Below are 13,402 nucleotides of genomic sequence, written 5' to 3'. Positions count from 1 at the left end.
AGCCCAAAGTACCTAGGTAGTATAGTTGGATAACCAGACTAAGGTAGCATCGATAGTTGATTATAGATTCTTCGTAATAAGCAGACTGACCATTGAGGCCTATATCGTGTGCATGAAATATGAATGCATATAGTACAAACTCAGCCTGCCCTACGTATGAACGTCCTGTATAACCCTCCTAGGCCCCTCCAACCAGGCCTCCCACTCAGTGCCCAGAGAACCAACCACGCTCCCAATAATATACGCGCCCGAGTCCCCAAAGAGCCATGTCTCCCTATACTGCCACAAAAGCACCGCCCAATGGGCCAGGATAACCAGCGCCTCAGGCCGGCTCGCAGCCAACGCATCCCCATACTCAGGCTTTACCAGAATCGGCCAGGCTACCAACCCGTTGACCGCCGCATGCCGCTCATCCGCTGCATTCGCGACATTTGTGCATATTTGTAGTGATTCAACGGCCTGCCGGTAGAGGTCCGTTAGATCCTGTCCCAGTTTCGACGCTGTGATGCGGTCGAGGAGCTCTTGGAGGGTTGGATCAAGAGTGCCGTTGAATCTGTACAGGGCCATTCCAACGTCCAGGGCTGGTTTCACGATGGAGTCGGCGGCGCGAAGGAGGAACCATGCCTCGCGGAGGATTGTGCGCACGCCATAGTGTAGGCGAAGATAGTGGGTGAAGCGGGAGAGAAAAGTGCCGAAATCATTATCGTTTTCTCTGTAGATCAGGGTGTCGCAGAGCATGTGGATCCCCAGGATTGAGGCGAAGAGGAAGAGCGGAACGCATGTTTCTTGCGTCACCTGGTGGTTGGAGTCCTTAAAGATGGCTAGTGCGTGGGTCTGGAGCTGCGCTGCGTGATAGTAGTAGTAGTCCCTCTTATCGGGATGTAATGTGCTCATATGCAGCGCGCTGAGCGCGAGCATCTCGTTGACGAGGTAGGGCGTTGTGATCGAGTACGAGAAGAAGCCTGGCAGCCCGGGGCTGAACCGGCCTGGGTCAAAGGTGAGGTAAGTGTGGGTGTAGAGATTGTGGAAGAGCTCGACGTGGAGCATGTTGACGGGCTGGCCAGAGAGCCCTGCTTGTGGGGGAGCGTATATACCATTCTCTGCCCTGGTTCTAGTGTCATTTCCAGTACCAACGCCAGCGCTAGTGCCATCCTCTGTGCTTGCCGGGGACAGCGACGGCGACTCGATAGACGTAGCGGCACCGGGGCTGCTACCAGCACCCCGACCTAGCCCTAATCCCGATTCCGGCGCTGCAGTTGGAGGCCGGGGCCTTGGGGCTGGGGTCGTGTTGAACCAGCGCGTCCCGTATTCGCAAATACGCTCTGATGCGGTGCAGTTGGAGCAGACCGGGCGGTTTTCGTCACACTGGCAATGCTGAGTCAGTGTGTAGCTGGGAGAGACGGTTATAGACCACCAGGTACCTTGACATGACGTCGCTTACACTCGAGACAGCCATTCCGCGATTTCTTGTGCGCTCGTCGGGGCATTGCGAGTACGCGTATTCGTCTCTGAAGAGGAACTGCGAGGCAAATATCGCCGATACAAATCCCTGGCGCCTAGATCGACAGATGAATTATCGTCCACTATGTTTCAGCAGCTAAGAATAGCAGGCACTCACCGGATCGAACGCACGAAGAAGCATGCCCTGAAAAGGCGGACGAATAGGAGCGAGAAAAATGCGCGTATGCACGGACCAGTCGATGGGCTCGCCAAGCCCTAACTCCACCGGCCATACATGATACGCGTATACGCTGGGCCACTGAAGGCTCAGCCAGGTCCCGAGTTGTATAAGGTATTTAAAAGGCCAGGTTTGAGAGCCGTCTCGAGCAAAACAGAAAAGACAACACACTTATCATGGCCAAACTCGAGCCCTATGTCGGCGATTACTATCTCTGGGAGTACATCCCCTCCCTCCCTGCGTCCATCATCTTCATGCTGCTCTTTCTCGCCGCAACGCTCTTCCACTGCTGGAAAGCATGGAAAGCACGAGCTCGATTCTGTATACCTTTCTGCATTGGAGGAATATGTACGTTCTACCCGCCAGTCAGGCTTGCTTCGGGTCCTCGCTAACACCAATCCCCTGTAGTCGAAGTCATTGGCTTCGGCACCCGAGCAGCCTGCACAGACAACACTGGCAAGCTTATGCCGTACACGATCCAGAGCGTCTTTATTCTTCTCGGCCCAGTCCTCTATGCCGCCTCTGTCTACATGGTCCTCGCCCGGCTGATCCGCAGCGTCGGAGCCGAGAAATACTCCCTTATCCGCATCACGCGCGTCACAAAGACCTTCGTCACAGGCGATATCGTCTCCTTCCTCGTTCAGGGCTCTGGCGCCGGACTGATGGCCATGGGCGGGTCAATGACGAACGTGGCAAAGGGTATTGTTATCGCGGGACTAATGGTCCAGATTGTGGTCTTTGGGTTCTTCATGGTCACCTCCGTCGTATTTGACCGGCGCATGAGGCGGTGCCCAACCAGTCTTAGCATGAGCAGGAACGGTGGTGACGGGATAGGGTGGAAAGAGCATCTCTATCCGCTGTACGCGGTCAGTCTACTCATTATGATCCGGTCGATTTTTAGAGTCATCGAGTATGCAATGGGGCAGAAAGGGTATCTTCTAGCTCACGAATGGCCGATGTATGTTTTTGACGCTGTCTTGATGCTTGGTGTGATGGTGATCTGGGGCAAGTGGCATCCGGGGAGCATCAGAACCGAGGGGAGGGGAGCGCAGTTGTTGAGCATGAACAGCGGGCAGAGTAAAGCCTGAGTCTAGAGTTGGCCAAGAGGAGACGGCGCAACTCATGGATAGAGCCATTTTTCTTTTGTAGCAAACCTGTTTAACGCTTTCTTGGTAGTCCTTGGCCTTTGGTGCTGTATTTCCTTTTCCCGGATCGTAAGAACCACTAGAAGTAGAGACCACGAGCTGGCTGGAGCATTTGATTCAGGAGACACGATTGCAGAGATTTTGTGATGCTCTAAGGAGACAAAATGGACTCCCTATGGGAACAGCGGGATTAGGGCCAGGAGCAACTATACGGGTTGGCCGGACCTTTCAGGTAGGTACTCCGCTAGGCTCATTGGGTCTTGTCTTAATGGTATATAGACACTATAACAACTAGGTTCTGCGTGTCTCTGTCGGTTTACGCATATGATGTGTTTTCTTGTTCTGCATCTTACTGGTATAACTCGAGCCAAAAAAGGGTCAGAGATTGATACGAATTGATTCTGAGTGCCTCCATAAATTTCACGGGAGCGAGAGCTTCCTTGAGCAATTAGAGAATTGTTATCGGGGCGCCAAACCCAAAGCAGCTAGATAATGAGAGGTTAGAATCCTAACCCTATGCATGTAAAGTCTGCAGAAATATATATACTTAAAACGACGCTGGAATAAAGACATATCCTAATACCCATGCCTTCGCTGCTAGCCCCAGATTGAGGAACATAATATACCTCAGCATATCAAAAGTCACAAGCTCACCGATATACACGAATTCAAGCTATCTTGTTACCACTCACCAGAATCTACTAGGACGTTAAACTATTGTCCGCGAAAGAATTACAGTAGTACTGCAAGTCTATAACTGGCCGATATAGAGGCGTATTTTCATTTAGAACTCCACCAATCAGCATGTTAGCTCAGGGGAAGAGCGCCGGGCTCATAACCCGGAGGACCCTGGATCGAAACCAGGACATGCTATTTTCTTTTCATTTTCTTTTCATTTTCTTTTTATTTTCTTTTTCAATTGCTTTTTTTTTTTTTTTTTTTTTTTTTTTTTTTTTTTTTTTTTTTTTTTTTTTTTTTTTTTTTTTTTTTTTTTTTTTTTTTTTTTTTTTCATTCTGAGGGAAAGGGAATTACATCTTTAGTCGTTCAATATAGTCACGTATTATTTTCAGCTTGGGAAGAATCGGAGATCTAGCTGAAAGCAACAACGTAAGTAAGCACTTATTGCTTGAAGGCCTCGCATACGGACCCAGAACCATGACCATTAGAGCAGTGTATAAAATCCGGGTGAACAGAACTGGAGAAAGCAGCATAGAGACGAGTGATTTTTGTCTTTCTGTCATGGTCTAAGTAATGGACTGACGGAATATATTATAGAAGGCACGATGGCTGAAAATAAGCCTGAGAAATAACCGTAGCCTATCTTATCCAATATGCACTTCCCATGATATCAAACCCTTAAGGACAACAAAGCCTATCCGAGAACGCAACTATTCTGCACGAAGTCATTTATCTCTTTGGCTGTTTGATTCTCCAACGTTTTCTCACCCGCCGCCCAGTGGAAACTAGTTGGTGTTCCTTCTTGGGCAGTTGCGTCGTGGATCCAGCATGAAATGTATGCTTCAAGCAGAGAATTGGGCGGCGGGCAGGACAGAATCTCTGGGGCGTCAGCTAGCACTTGGTGGAGATTCTCAGTTGAGAATTCCGGCGCCGAACGCTGCATCTCCCACCGTGAGAGACCGTCCCTAACAGGCTCGCTCAGCATTGGCAGAAGCGATGTCAGAGGATTATCAGAGCCTTTGGATGTTACTTCTATCCACTCCCTATAAGGGACCTCCCGTAGGCGATCAATTCCTAAACGGTTGCTGATGGACTGGAATACGGCTGAGAAATCCAGAGTGCATTGATGAGGATGCACAACGTTGTAGGCGCGATGCAGGTTCGCAGTTCTGGATGATATATGAATTAGACTCGAGACCACGAAATCAACGGGGATGATGTTCTCTTTGTGATCGGACAGGCATGGATAGACTCCCTGCTGGATGCAAGTCTTCACTAGACGAGTAAGGAAATCGGCTGGGTTCGCATGCATCGGCCCCTTGCCACTAGTGTGCCCCAGAACCGCCCCTAGCCGGTATATGGCAATCGGAAGTCCGGCATCTATCGCGGTCCAGACGATCGTTTCGGCCGTAAACTTGCTCTGTGCATACCCGGTGTCGTATTCAAGGGCAAGCATATGATATTGCGGCCGCTCGCCCTCCGCCAAGTAGCGGGTTCCCGTCACGAGCCCCGTTGGACCGTAGGCACTGATACTTGATGTATAATGCAATGATTTGGACCGATGGGCTTGGGAGAAGAGGATGGCATTCAGAGTTCCAGCCACATTTGCCGGACGGTGGGTGGAGTATGGCTCTATGTAGTTGACATGTGCTGCCAGGTGGAAGACAACACTAGCCCATTGCGCGTAATGCCGGTATTGCTCTTCCCCAAAGCCGAGGTCAGGCTGGGATAAGTCACCAGCAACGGCCTCGATCTTGGCCTCCTCGTGTGGATATAGAGCCAGGTTATACCTGCTGAAGGTGTCTCGGATGCGGTCACGAGCGTGGCTCTCATCTCTGGCGCGTATTAGGCAGGCGACTGCTTTTACTCGTGGATGTTCCAGCAGCTGAGCCAGGAGCATTGCCCCCACAAAGCCAGTTGCTCCTGTGAGGAAAACGCGCCCCTCGGACTCGTCTTGCCAGTCTGGAGGTGTTCCTGCATTGTGTTGGAGGTCTTTGCCGAGACGCATATCCTGGATCCAAATGGGGGTCTTGCTTGTCTCGCTTGCCGATGCTGCAGGTATATTGAGCAGCAGCTTGCCCACTGCCTCCGACATGCCTTCCAGAGTCGGGTTCTCGAACACTGTAGAGGCCCTGAGCGAGAGACCCGTGGATTTATTGAGATTATTGAGCAAGTGTACCGCATGGAGAGACGTCCCTCCGAGTGAGAAAAAGTCATCCTGCATGGAGAGGCTGGCAGGGGTATGGCCCAGGACGTGTGCCCATGCGTGCCGCACACGGTCTCCCACATCCTTCAGCTGGGGCTGCAAATTCCTGCAGCTGAAACCATTGGTACTCAGCTTTGTGCTCTGCAGCTCACTCTCAAAGTCGTGAGCGAGCTTCTTCCGGTCAATCTTCCCACTCCCTGTCAGGGAGATGCTGTCTACCGTCTTTAGACGAGGAACCATGAGGTGCGGCACGCGCTCTCTGTAGGCGCGAGATATAGACTTCGCGTCAATTCCAGCAGACAGAGGCACAACGTAAGCTGCCAGGAGCGACGAAGGTGGGCCTGAACCTCCACCAGTCCATGGTTCCGAGACTTTGAGTGCCACTGCCAGCGAGACCAGCTGGGTTTCCAGCAGACAGCGCTCGACGGCCTCGAGTTCGACCCTGTGCCCGCGAATTTTGACCTCATTGTCCCGTCGCCCAAGGTACTCCAATTGTTCGGAGCCGTTTCTCCTGACCAGGTCGCCTGTTCTATATACGATTCCATTGCCTGGAATGCCCAAGTGTGGTGCGTTTACAAACACCTTGGCAGTCCGCTCAGGGTTACCAAGATACCCAGCAGCAACGCCCAGTCCTCCGACCACAAGCTCACCAACCTCGCCATCAGGAACTGCCTGTAGCTCTGAATCGACAACGAAAGCATAGTACCCGCTAAGTGTTCTTCCAATTGGGATAACGCCCCCTGCAACATCCGCTTCAGAAACAAGATGATACGTCGAAAAGACAGACAGCTCAGTAGGGCCGTACGCATTGTATAGCCTCCGAGGAGGACCGTGATCGAATATCCTCCTGATCGTCTGCAGATTTATTGCTTCACCTCCAGTGAGAAGCGTGTCGACAGTCGCATAGGCCGCCGGACAAATATGCGCAATTGTCCCAAGTAGTGAAGTCGTCTGCCAGATAACATCTACCCTAGCTTCGCGGAGCTTGTGCTGCATGAGGGACGCATCTAGGATCTCGTCTCTCTCAAAGACCACTATCGTTGCGCCGTGCAAGATTCCAGCCCATATCTCCCACATTGACACGTCGAACCCAATATTGCAGACATGCCCGAGCCGTTGGCCTCGTCGCAGTGGCTGGAACTCGTTGAACATGAGATTAATTAGCCCCTGGGCCAGAACCTGAACGGCCTTGGGCTTCCCCGTTGACCCGGATGTGTGATAAATGTGGGAGCACGAGGCCGGAACATTTGTGGCAACCTCTAGCTGCTCGTGTTCGACTTCTCGGTCAGCCTGCTGCGAGGAGTAGTCAATCACGATGCGCGGGATACGCGTAGACAGACAGCGGTTCCGGTTCTGATAATCTGCCAACAGCAGAGAATCCTCTCCAAGATTGTTGATGAGTTCTACCAGGCGCTCTTCAGGAAGGTCAATATCCAGCGGAACACAGCTGCCGCCAGCAAAAACCGCTGCTATCTGGCAGATAATATGGTCTATCCCCCGAGCCGCAAGGATCGGAATCGGTATAGATCTCTTCGGTTTCCCTCGCACATTGGAGTCAATTTGCCTCTGGATCTTATGTGCCACTCTCACCGTGCTGAGGTACAGTTCCTGGAAGGTCACGACGCGGTTCCCCTGTTCGACCGCTACTTGATCGCCGAAGAGCTCGAATCTCTGTTGGAGGAGGTGAGCGAGCCCTGTATCAGGTGGAGGTTTCCAGGGCATGATGGGCTGTGTATCTCTGCGTCTGTATTCAATGCTGAGGAGTACGGAATGGTGTTGCTGAGACCTCGAAGGAAGAGGGATCTTGAGACGCGGCTAGACTGCGAAACGACTTGAAGAGACATATCTGCCCTGGTAGCTATGCTGCGGTGTTCTGTAATCGTAACATCCAGGCAGTATCCCTGCGCTCCTCTTGCCTCCAAATTCAAACCTGACTCTGGCAAATCAAAGTGTCTACGCCATCTCCCAGTCTGTATCACTACTTGGAAAGCAAGGGATCTGATAATGAATCACATCGGCGCATACGTTCGGGCGGGGTCGCTGTACTTGATTGCACAGCGCATTGGTACAGCAATGGAAGGGTTCGCCGTGGACCCTCACTGGACATATGTACGCCGGTGCAGCTCTGATGCAGGCAAGAATGCCTCCAAAACGAGTGTTGAGGACCGGGATACTGTCAGTTTACATGCCCTTCAGGATCACAGTCTGGTAGCTCTAATGAACTGTCTTACTGACGCATAATCGGGATGACATGCAGCTCCTTGAAGCGAGTAGGTATGAGAAGAGCGTGACCAGGTCGTTTCTTTCTGCACTGCCAGAGCCTATCAGCCATAGATAGACCAGCATCTCATACGTGGGATCTGAACCCGAGTTCGTGCGTCTGACGCGTCCAGACCCGGCCATCTTCCTGGCTTTGTAGTTCGGATGCAAAGCCGGCGGGGGCCCCTGGAGCGCAAATGACTGGCCCTGCTCCGCGGCGCTGGTGGGCATCTGCTACATGCACTCGACAGTTCGTGCCCCATGTCAAGCCATTTTCGCATGTTGACAACTTGGGAGGCTAGGTCTCTGATGCAAGTGCCCTAATTATATACCAATTGACGGCTTCTGTGGTGGACTCAGCTAGCCGGAGTATGAATCATTGGCTTGCCAGTGTAAATTAGTGAGAGCTATCGAATAGTACCAATATCAGCATTGGGTGCATACAGTTGTCTGAGGATAGAAACACCTCCAAGACTGGAACACTGGACCAGTCATCGAAAGCCGGTTAAGCCGGTTGCTCCATGCGTTCGCTTCAAAACCCTGCCCGTTCAAGCATTCCATTACTGGCGAATATGAAGTTGGACATCATATTCTAGGTACCGACGTGAGTCTTTGCCCCTCCGCGAGATCCCATTGGTCTAATATACACAGCTGAACGCTGTGCTTCCTTTTCTCATCTCGCTGAGCGTACATGAGATGACTCGTCATAAATGCTGCAGGCAACATACCCTACTATTCACAGGGATTGCCTTGTAGTGAGTCATCGGACACTGAAAGTTTGCTGGCCGTCTGACGGGTGTCCCAGTGTTGCATCGTTTAGCCATGAGCCGGTCGCCAGTCGATGACGAGCAACCATGACCAATCATAGTTGGAGCAAAGAAGAAGAATGAGGGATATTGGGCCGGCGAGACATGTAGAAAGCACATATCTTCATGCATGATCCGGCACTGTTTACCCTTCGCCAGTGAGCTCCTCCTGTTTTGTGCCGGGAGACCAGGGCGGCCATCAACTCCATTATTGCCAATGCACACTGGTGGCGATGTGTCTTGTCAATTCCTCTCCACTGATGCTCCGTATGCTAGAAGGCCGGATAGGCGACGCCTATATGCAGTTCCGAAGGAACCCAACGTCTGCCAGAAACTGTTACATTGGCGCTGGCATTCAGAGCAAATATGGAGTCCATTAAATTTCTGACGCATTCAGGGCACACATCAAGTGAACAGGACCAATAGTGAGTAGCGGATGGGTTAGTTTTACTGCTCACGATTTACAGTCGATATCTTAGCTTCCAACGGGACTCATGCCTTGGAGATGCGCTCCCTATGCGGAGGAACTCTCCATATACTCCTACCTGAGTTTGTTGGCTACGGATCCCTCTCATTCATTCTGCTCGTTGTCTGCAGCAGCCAACAAATAAGACGCTGGTCTTAAATGGTACCTGTAATTCCTTTTCTCAGGGTAGGTCCTACCTAGTTCTTGCCTCTCCATATGTAGTTCTCTCATAATCCACATCCTTGCCTCAAAAGTGTAGAAGATAGATTAAAAATCACTCGGCTTTGCCGCCTCTTCTGGATAAAGCACATAGATCGGGTCTTGCTGGTTTACTTGTCCGCAAGCCGGTTCGCTGATATAGTACCCGATAAATTGCTGCGTAGCCCTGTCATAGCTCTTCACCACATCCCCCGGAACAGCGAGATACTGGTTCTCCTCCTGACGCAGGAACCCGCGCGTCGCAAAACTGCAGTAGATAAGTCTGTGCTGATCGGACGTGGTATTGTTGCCCCCACCATGCCGAAGGGACGAGAGCATCATGAATGCGTCACCTTTTGACAGTCTGGGCACAATGATAGCGGATTCAGGAGGTGGAGTATCGGGGCAGGAAGACCTGTTATCTTCTCATTAGATTGAGCCAGGTGCTCCTCAGATGCATTCGCTACTTACCATAAATGGCTTCCCAGTATAACTTGGGTCCCGCCATTCTCCTTTGTGACCTCGCATCCCGCAACAAACATCCCAAGCGAGGTCTCGCGGTTTGCATCCCGCTCGTCATCCCACTCGGCTATCTCGTCTACGACCCGATGATTGATATAGGAGTCACAATGTAACGGTTGGGCCTTTGCACCGGGCCCGACCTGTATAGCCAATGCCGCCTGCACGTACGGCCTGGAGACGGACTCTTTGCGCTTGTTGCCCCACCAGTATGTGCTTCGTGTGGTCAGGAAATGGGTGCTGATCGCTTGAAAGAGAGGATGCATTAACTGCGTGCGGACGTAGGTTGGGCTAATGCCTATGAGGCCATTGGCCCGTTTAGTTTCCTCTGGCGGATTGTCAGTGGATAGACAGCTAGATCGAGGGCTGGAGGGAGGTGGTCGGGCAGAACAGACTTGGAAAGAACTCGCCGTCCCATTCAAGGTCCGCGTTCAGCGTGTCTTTGATTTCTTCGTATGTCTGATCCAGGTCTTCGTGGGATATCAAATTCCGGATGACCACGGCACCGTCGCGTTTCAAGAGATAAAATATGTCATCAACGGGGGCGCTGGGGAGGAGATACTGCAGACCGGGGGCGTAGTCTCCGGAGACATGCATTTTGACACAGTCCACCGTATGATGATGATGATCTGGCTCGCACTGTGAGAGCTCTAACATGGCCCGGAACATACAGATATACTAGTCCGTAGAGGTTAGGGCCGGTTTGTTTACACGGTGAGGCGAACGCGATCTTTTAAAATTCAACTGCTTTCGTACGACGAGAGCTGTTTCTAGCTAGCTACGAGAAGCGGGGTCTATAACAAATAGAATGAAGAGACCGCCAGTTTGGCGATGCTGTGAAACCCATCTAGCATCGTCTGCCTGCGGAGTCGACCCGGGGCGCTCATCTCTAGCCCGGCTGAGCTGTCCATGAGACTTTTGCAGTTGTATCAGGTGTCTATATAAAAATAAAATACTCCTGGTTGCGTATTGTTTGAAATTGGCACTACATCTCGTCTTTGTTGTCCTGCATAATATCTTCAATATCTGCCGAAGCATCTAGATCGTCCAGAAGGTTTACCCTCGTCGCATTACGGCGGTGGCTCAGCTGAAGGAAAGCTGGCCTTCCCTGTCTTAGAGCAAGCAGGCGATAGGTCTATATTGCGTCGGCGGAAAAGATCTCCCTACTGCATGAGGCCACACCCATGGAAGTTATCAGCACTCTGCCCTGGGTGGTGCGTACATTCGGTAAATCTGAAACTACAAAAAGCATATTCGTTCCGTTGCGTAATCAAGATGTCTAGTAAACTGGTATTTGCTTGTTTCCCGAATTCGAGCTATCAATAACGCTAGGATTACGTGACATTGATTGGTTGAGGCAGTACCTCGACGATATATGCCATTGCGAGTGATCGTTTGTGAGAGATCATGGAGGCCGGCGTGACTCGGGCAGGCCCAGCATCAGTGTTAGATATTTGTCCCTTGTAAGAGAGTTACACCCTTCTGTTCTCCTTCACGCAGTTTTTCCTGTCTAAGCTCACCGTGCCTACAATGACCCAAACTACATCGTACCCTAAGCAGCCCAGGGGCATTTCCTGGCGGTCTTCGAAGCCATTTATCGTGACGGTTATTGCAGTTGCCATGTTCACCGGTTAGCAACCATACTGCCCTCACTAACACCCCAGGACGCTTGATTCTGATAGTCGTATGCAGATAGCTTCTTGTTTGGCTTCATTGTCCCCATTATGCCCGACATCCTGGAAGACCGCCTGCGAATGCCACACTCAAATATCCAGTTCCTCACCTCAATTATTCTTTCCATGAACGCAATTCTCACAATACTCATTGCCCCCTTTACAGGGTGCCTCTCTGATAAAGTGGCACGGAAGAATACTCTCATGCTCTGGTCTTATGCAGTGAACACGCTGGGGACAATTTTTACAGCGGTGTCTAGCACACGTGAGTCATTACCCACCTTATATGATTGGAGAAGACATCAGCTCAAGTGTCCGACAATACAGTGGCCGGATTCATTATCGGACGTTTGATACAAACCGTCGGAGGGTCGTTGATTTATATCGCTGGAATGGCTATGCTGGGCGGCACTGTGGGCCCAGAGCATCTCTCCAAGGCAATGGGCATCTGCGTCCTCCTCATATCGGGCGGCTTTCTCTCCGCTCCTGCGTTATCGGCCACTCTTTGGGAGTTTTCTACCTACACAGTGACCTGGCTATCTGCCTTTGCGGTGCTGCTTGTCGGAGCTCTTGTCCAGGCCCTTGTCATCGAACCGTATCTCCTCCCGCGTGAACCTGGTCAGAATGGACGAAACAGTGACCATACTTTCGGCTTCGCCGGGATCGAAGAAGAAAGCGAATCTGAATCTCAGACCTCGAGTCGCCGGGCAGCGGAGACAGAGTGTCTGATTGCGGGCTCAACCAGCCACGGGCGAGGCCTGGAAGCTGGAGCCACTGATTACTATACCTTTTCGGATCCGCATAAGCTTCCTCTGCCCACATCCAATACCATATATCGTAGAATGCTCCGCAAGAAACGTGTCGTCACAGCCCTCGTCGCCGAGACGCTGCTGGCGGCGCTAATCGCCAGCTTCGAAGCTACCATTCCTCTGCACATCAGAGACGCGTTCCAGTGGAGTAGTCTTGAAGCCGGAATCCTCTTCCTAATCCTGCAGGCGCCGACATTGATCCTCGTAATCCCAATTGGCTGGCTCAAGGATCGCATTGGCATGCGGCTACCTGTGGCATTGGGGTTTCTGGTCATGGCTCCTTCACTCTGGCTACTAGGGGTTCCGGGAGCGAAGCAGTTCCAGTGGGCGGCTGGAAAGACCGGTGAGGTCCTCTACGTAGTCATGCTGGTAGCAATTGGGGTTGCGAGAACGCTGGTGCTTGGGTTTGGGGGTGTTGAGGTGTTGAGTGAGTCCACCCTCAACATTACTGGCTCACTGAAAGACAACAATCCTAACGCTTACGGACGTACAGGAGGCGCGAACGAGGTTGCGACCGAGTTTCCCGGATTTGCTGAGGGGGGTATCTCTCTCTACTCCCGTGCGTTCGTTCTGTCAAATATTACCTGGAAATTCGGCATGTTTCTAGGGCCTCTAGTTTCCGGGGCATTAACCAAATCGGTGGGCTATTATGCGATGAACTTGGTTTTTGGTAAGCAACCTTACCCCCAGGCATCAGGGGAAATGCGCTAATCAAGGCTCTTCCTGTGGTTCCAGCGGTGCTTTGCGTCGGCACGGGGATTGCGACGTGCATTATCCTGGAAAGAAATTAGATTGGTGGTCCATGTCTGTGTGACTGAGAGCGCAGGTATTGTTGCTTTTTTCTCTCTTGCAACATGTACTCTCACAGCGAATCAAATGCAATCCGGCATTTGTGCCAGGCCGCATAGCGAGCTCAGCTGAATTGTAGGTGTGTGATGAGTGTTGGTGCGTCTTATAGGCTGTA

General features: G+C 51.6%; 5 protein-coding genes and 1 non-coding gene across 6 annotated transcripts; 3 read left to right on the top strand and 3 right to left on the bottom strand.

Moving 5' to 3' along the window:
- Window positions 1-150: 150 nt before the first annotated feature.
- BDW70DRAFT_160764 (uncharacterized protein) lies at window positions 151-1,487 on the bottom strand (the record flags this gene model as incomplete). Its single annotated transcript, XM_073740895.1, has 2 exons — window positions 151-1,365; window positions 1,422-1,487. The coding sequence occupies 2 exons, from the start codon at window positions 1,485-1,487 to the stop codon at window positions 151-153; spliced, it is 1,281 nt and encodes a 426-aa protein (XP_073595177.1).
- Window positions 1,488-1,844: 357 nt separating this feature from the next.
- BDW70DRAFT_168895 (RTA1 domain-containing protein) lies at window positions 1,845-2,766 on the top strand (the record flags this gene model as incomplete). Its single annotated transcript, XM_073742576.1, has 2 exons — window positions 1,845-2,026; window positions 2,087-2,766. Exons 1-2 carry the CDS (start codon window positions 1,855-1,857, stop codon window positions 2,764-2,766), a joined length of 852 nt encoding a protein of 283 aa, XP_073595176.1. The 5' UTR covers window positions 1,845-1,854.
- An 858-nt stretch (window positions 2,767-3,624) lies between these two features.
- On the top strand, window positions 3,625-3,696 carry BDW70DRAFT_t117. Its single transcript has one exon. It is a non-coding gene; the product is annotated as a tRNA-Met (tRNA).
- A 500-nt stretch (window positions 3,697-4,196) lies between these two features.
- BDW70DRAFT_168893 (uncharacterized protein) lies at window positions 4,197-7,430 on the bottom strand (the record flags this gene model as incomplete). The annotated part of the gene is made up of 1 exon (XM_073742575.1): window positions 4,197-7,430. The coding sequence occupies one exon, from the start codon at window positions 7,428-7,430 to the stop codon at window positions 4,197-4,199; it is 3,234 nt and encodes a 1,077-aa protein (XP_073595175.1).
- Window positions 7,431-9,506: 2,076 nt separating this feature from the next.
- BDW70DRAFT_150921 (uncharacterized protein) lies at window positions 9,507-10,553 on the bottom strand (the record flags this gene model as incomplete). Its single annotated transcript, XM_073739231.1, has 3 exons — window positions 9,507-9,852; window positions 9,978-10,284; window positions 10,352-10,553. The coding sequence occupies 3 exons, from the start codon at window positions 10,551-10,553 to the stop codon at window positions 9,507-9,509; spliced, it is 855 nt and encodes a 284-aa protein (XP_073595174.1).
- A 1,127-nt stretch (window positions 10,554-11,680) lies between these two features.
- On the top strand, window positions 11,681-13,149 carry BDW70DRAFT_168892 (major facilitator superfamily domain-containing protein; the record flags this gene model as incomplete). Its single annotated transcript, XM_073742574.1, has 3 exons — window positions 11,681-11,894; window positions 11,957-12,865; window positions 12,932-13,149. The coding sequence occupies 3 exons, from the start codon at window positions 11,681-11,683 to the stop codon at window positions 13,147-13,149; spliced, it is 1,341 nt and encodes a 446-aa protein (XP_073595173.1).
- Between the last annotated feature and the right edge of the window lie 253 nt (window positions 13,150-13,402).

Source organism: Aspergillus foveolatus (genome assembly GCF_047715535.1).
Source record: "Aspergillus foveolatus strain CBS 279.81 unplaced genomic scaffold BDW70scaffold_30, whole genome shotgun sequence".
Lineage (NCBI taxonomy): Eukaryota > Fungi > Ascomycota > Eurotiomycetes > Eurotiales > Aspergillaceae > Aspergillus > Aspergillus foveolatus.
The sequence above is the reverse complement of the archived record's forward strand: the minus strand, read 5'-3'. Positions and strand labels throughout refer to the sequence as shown.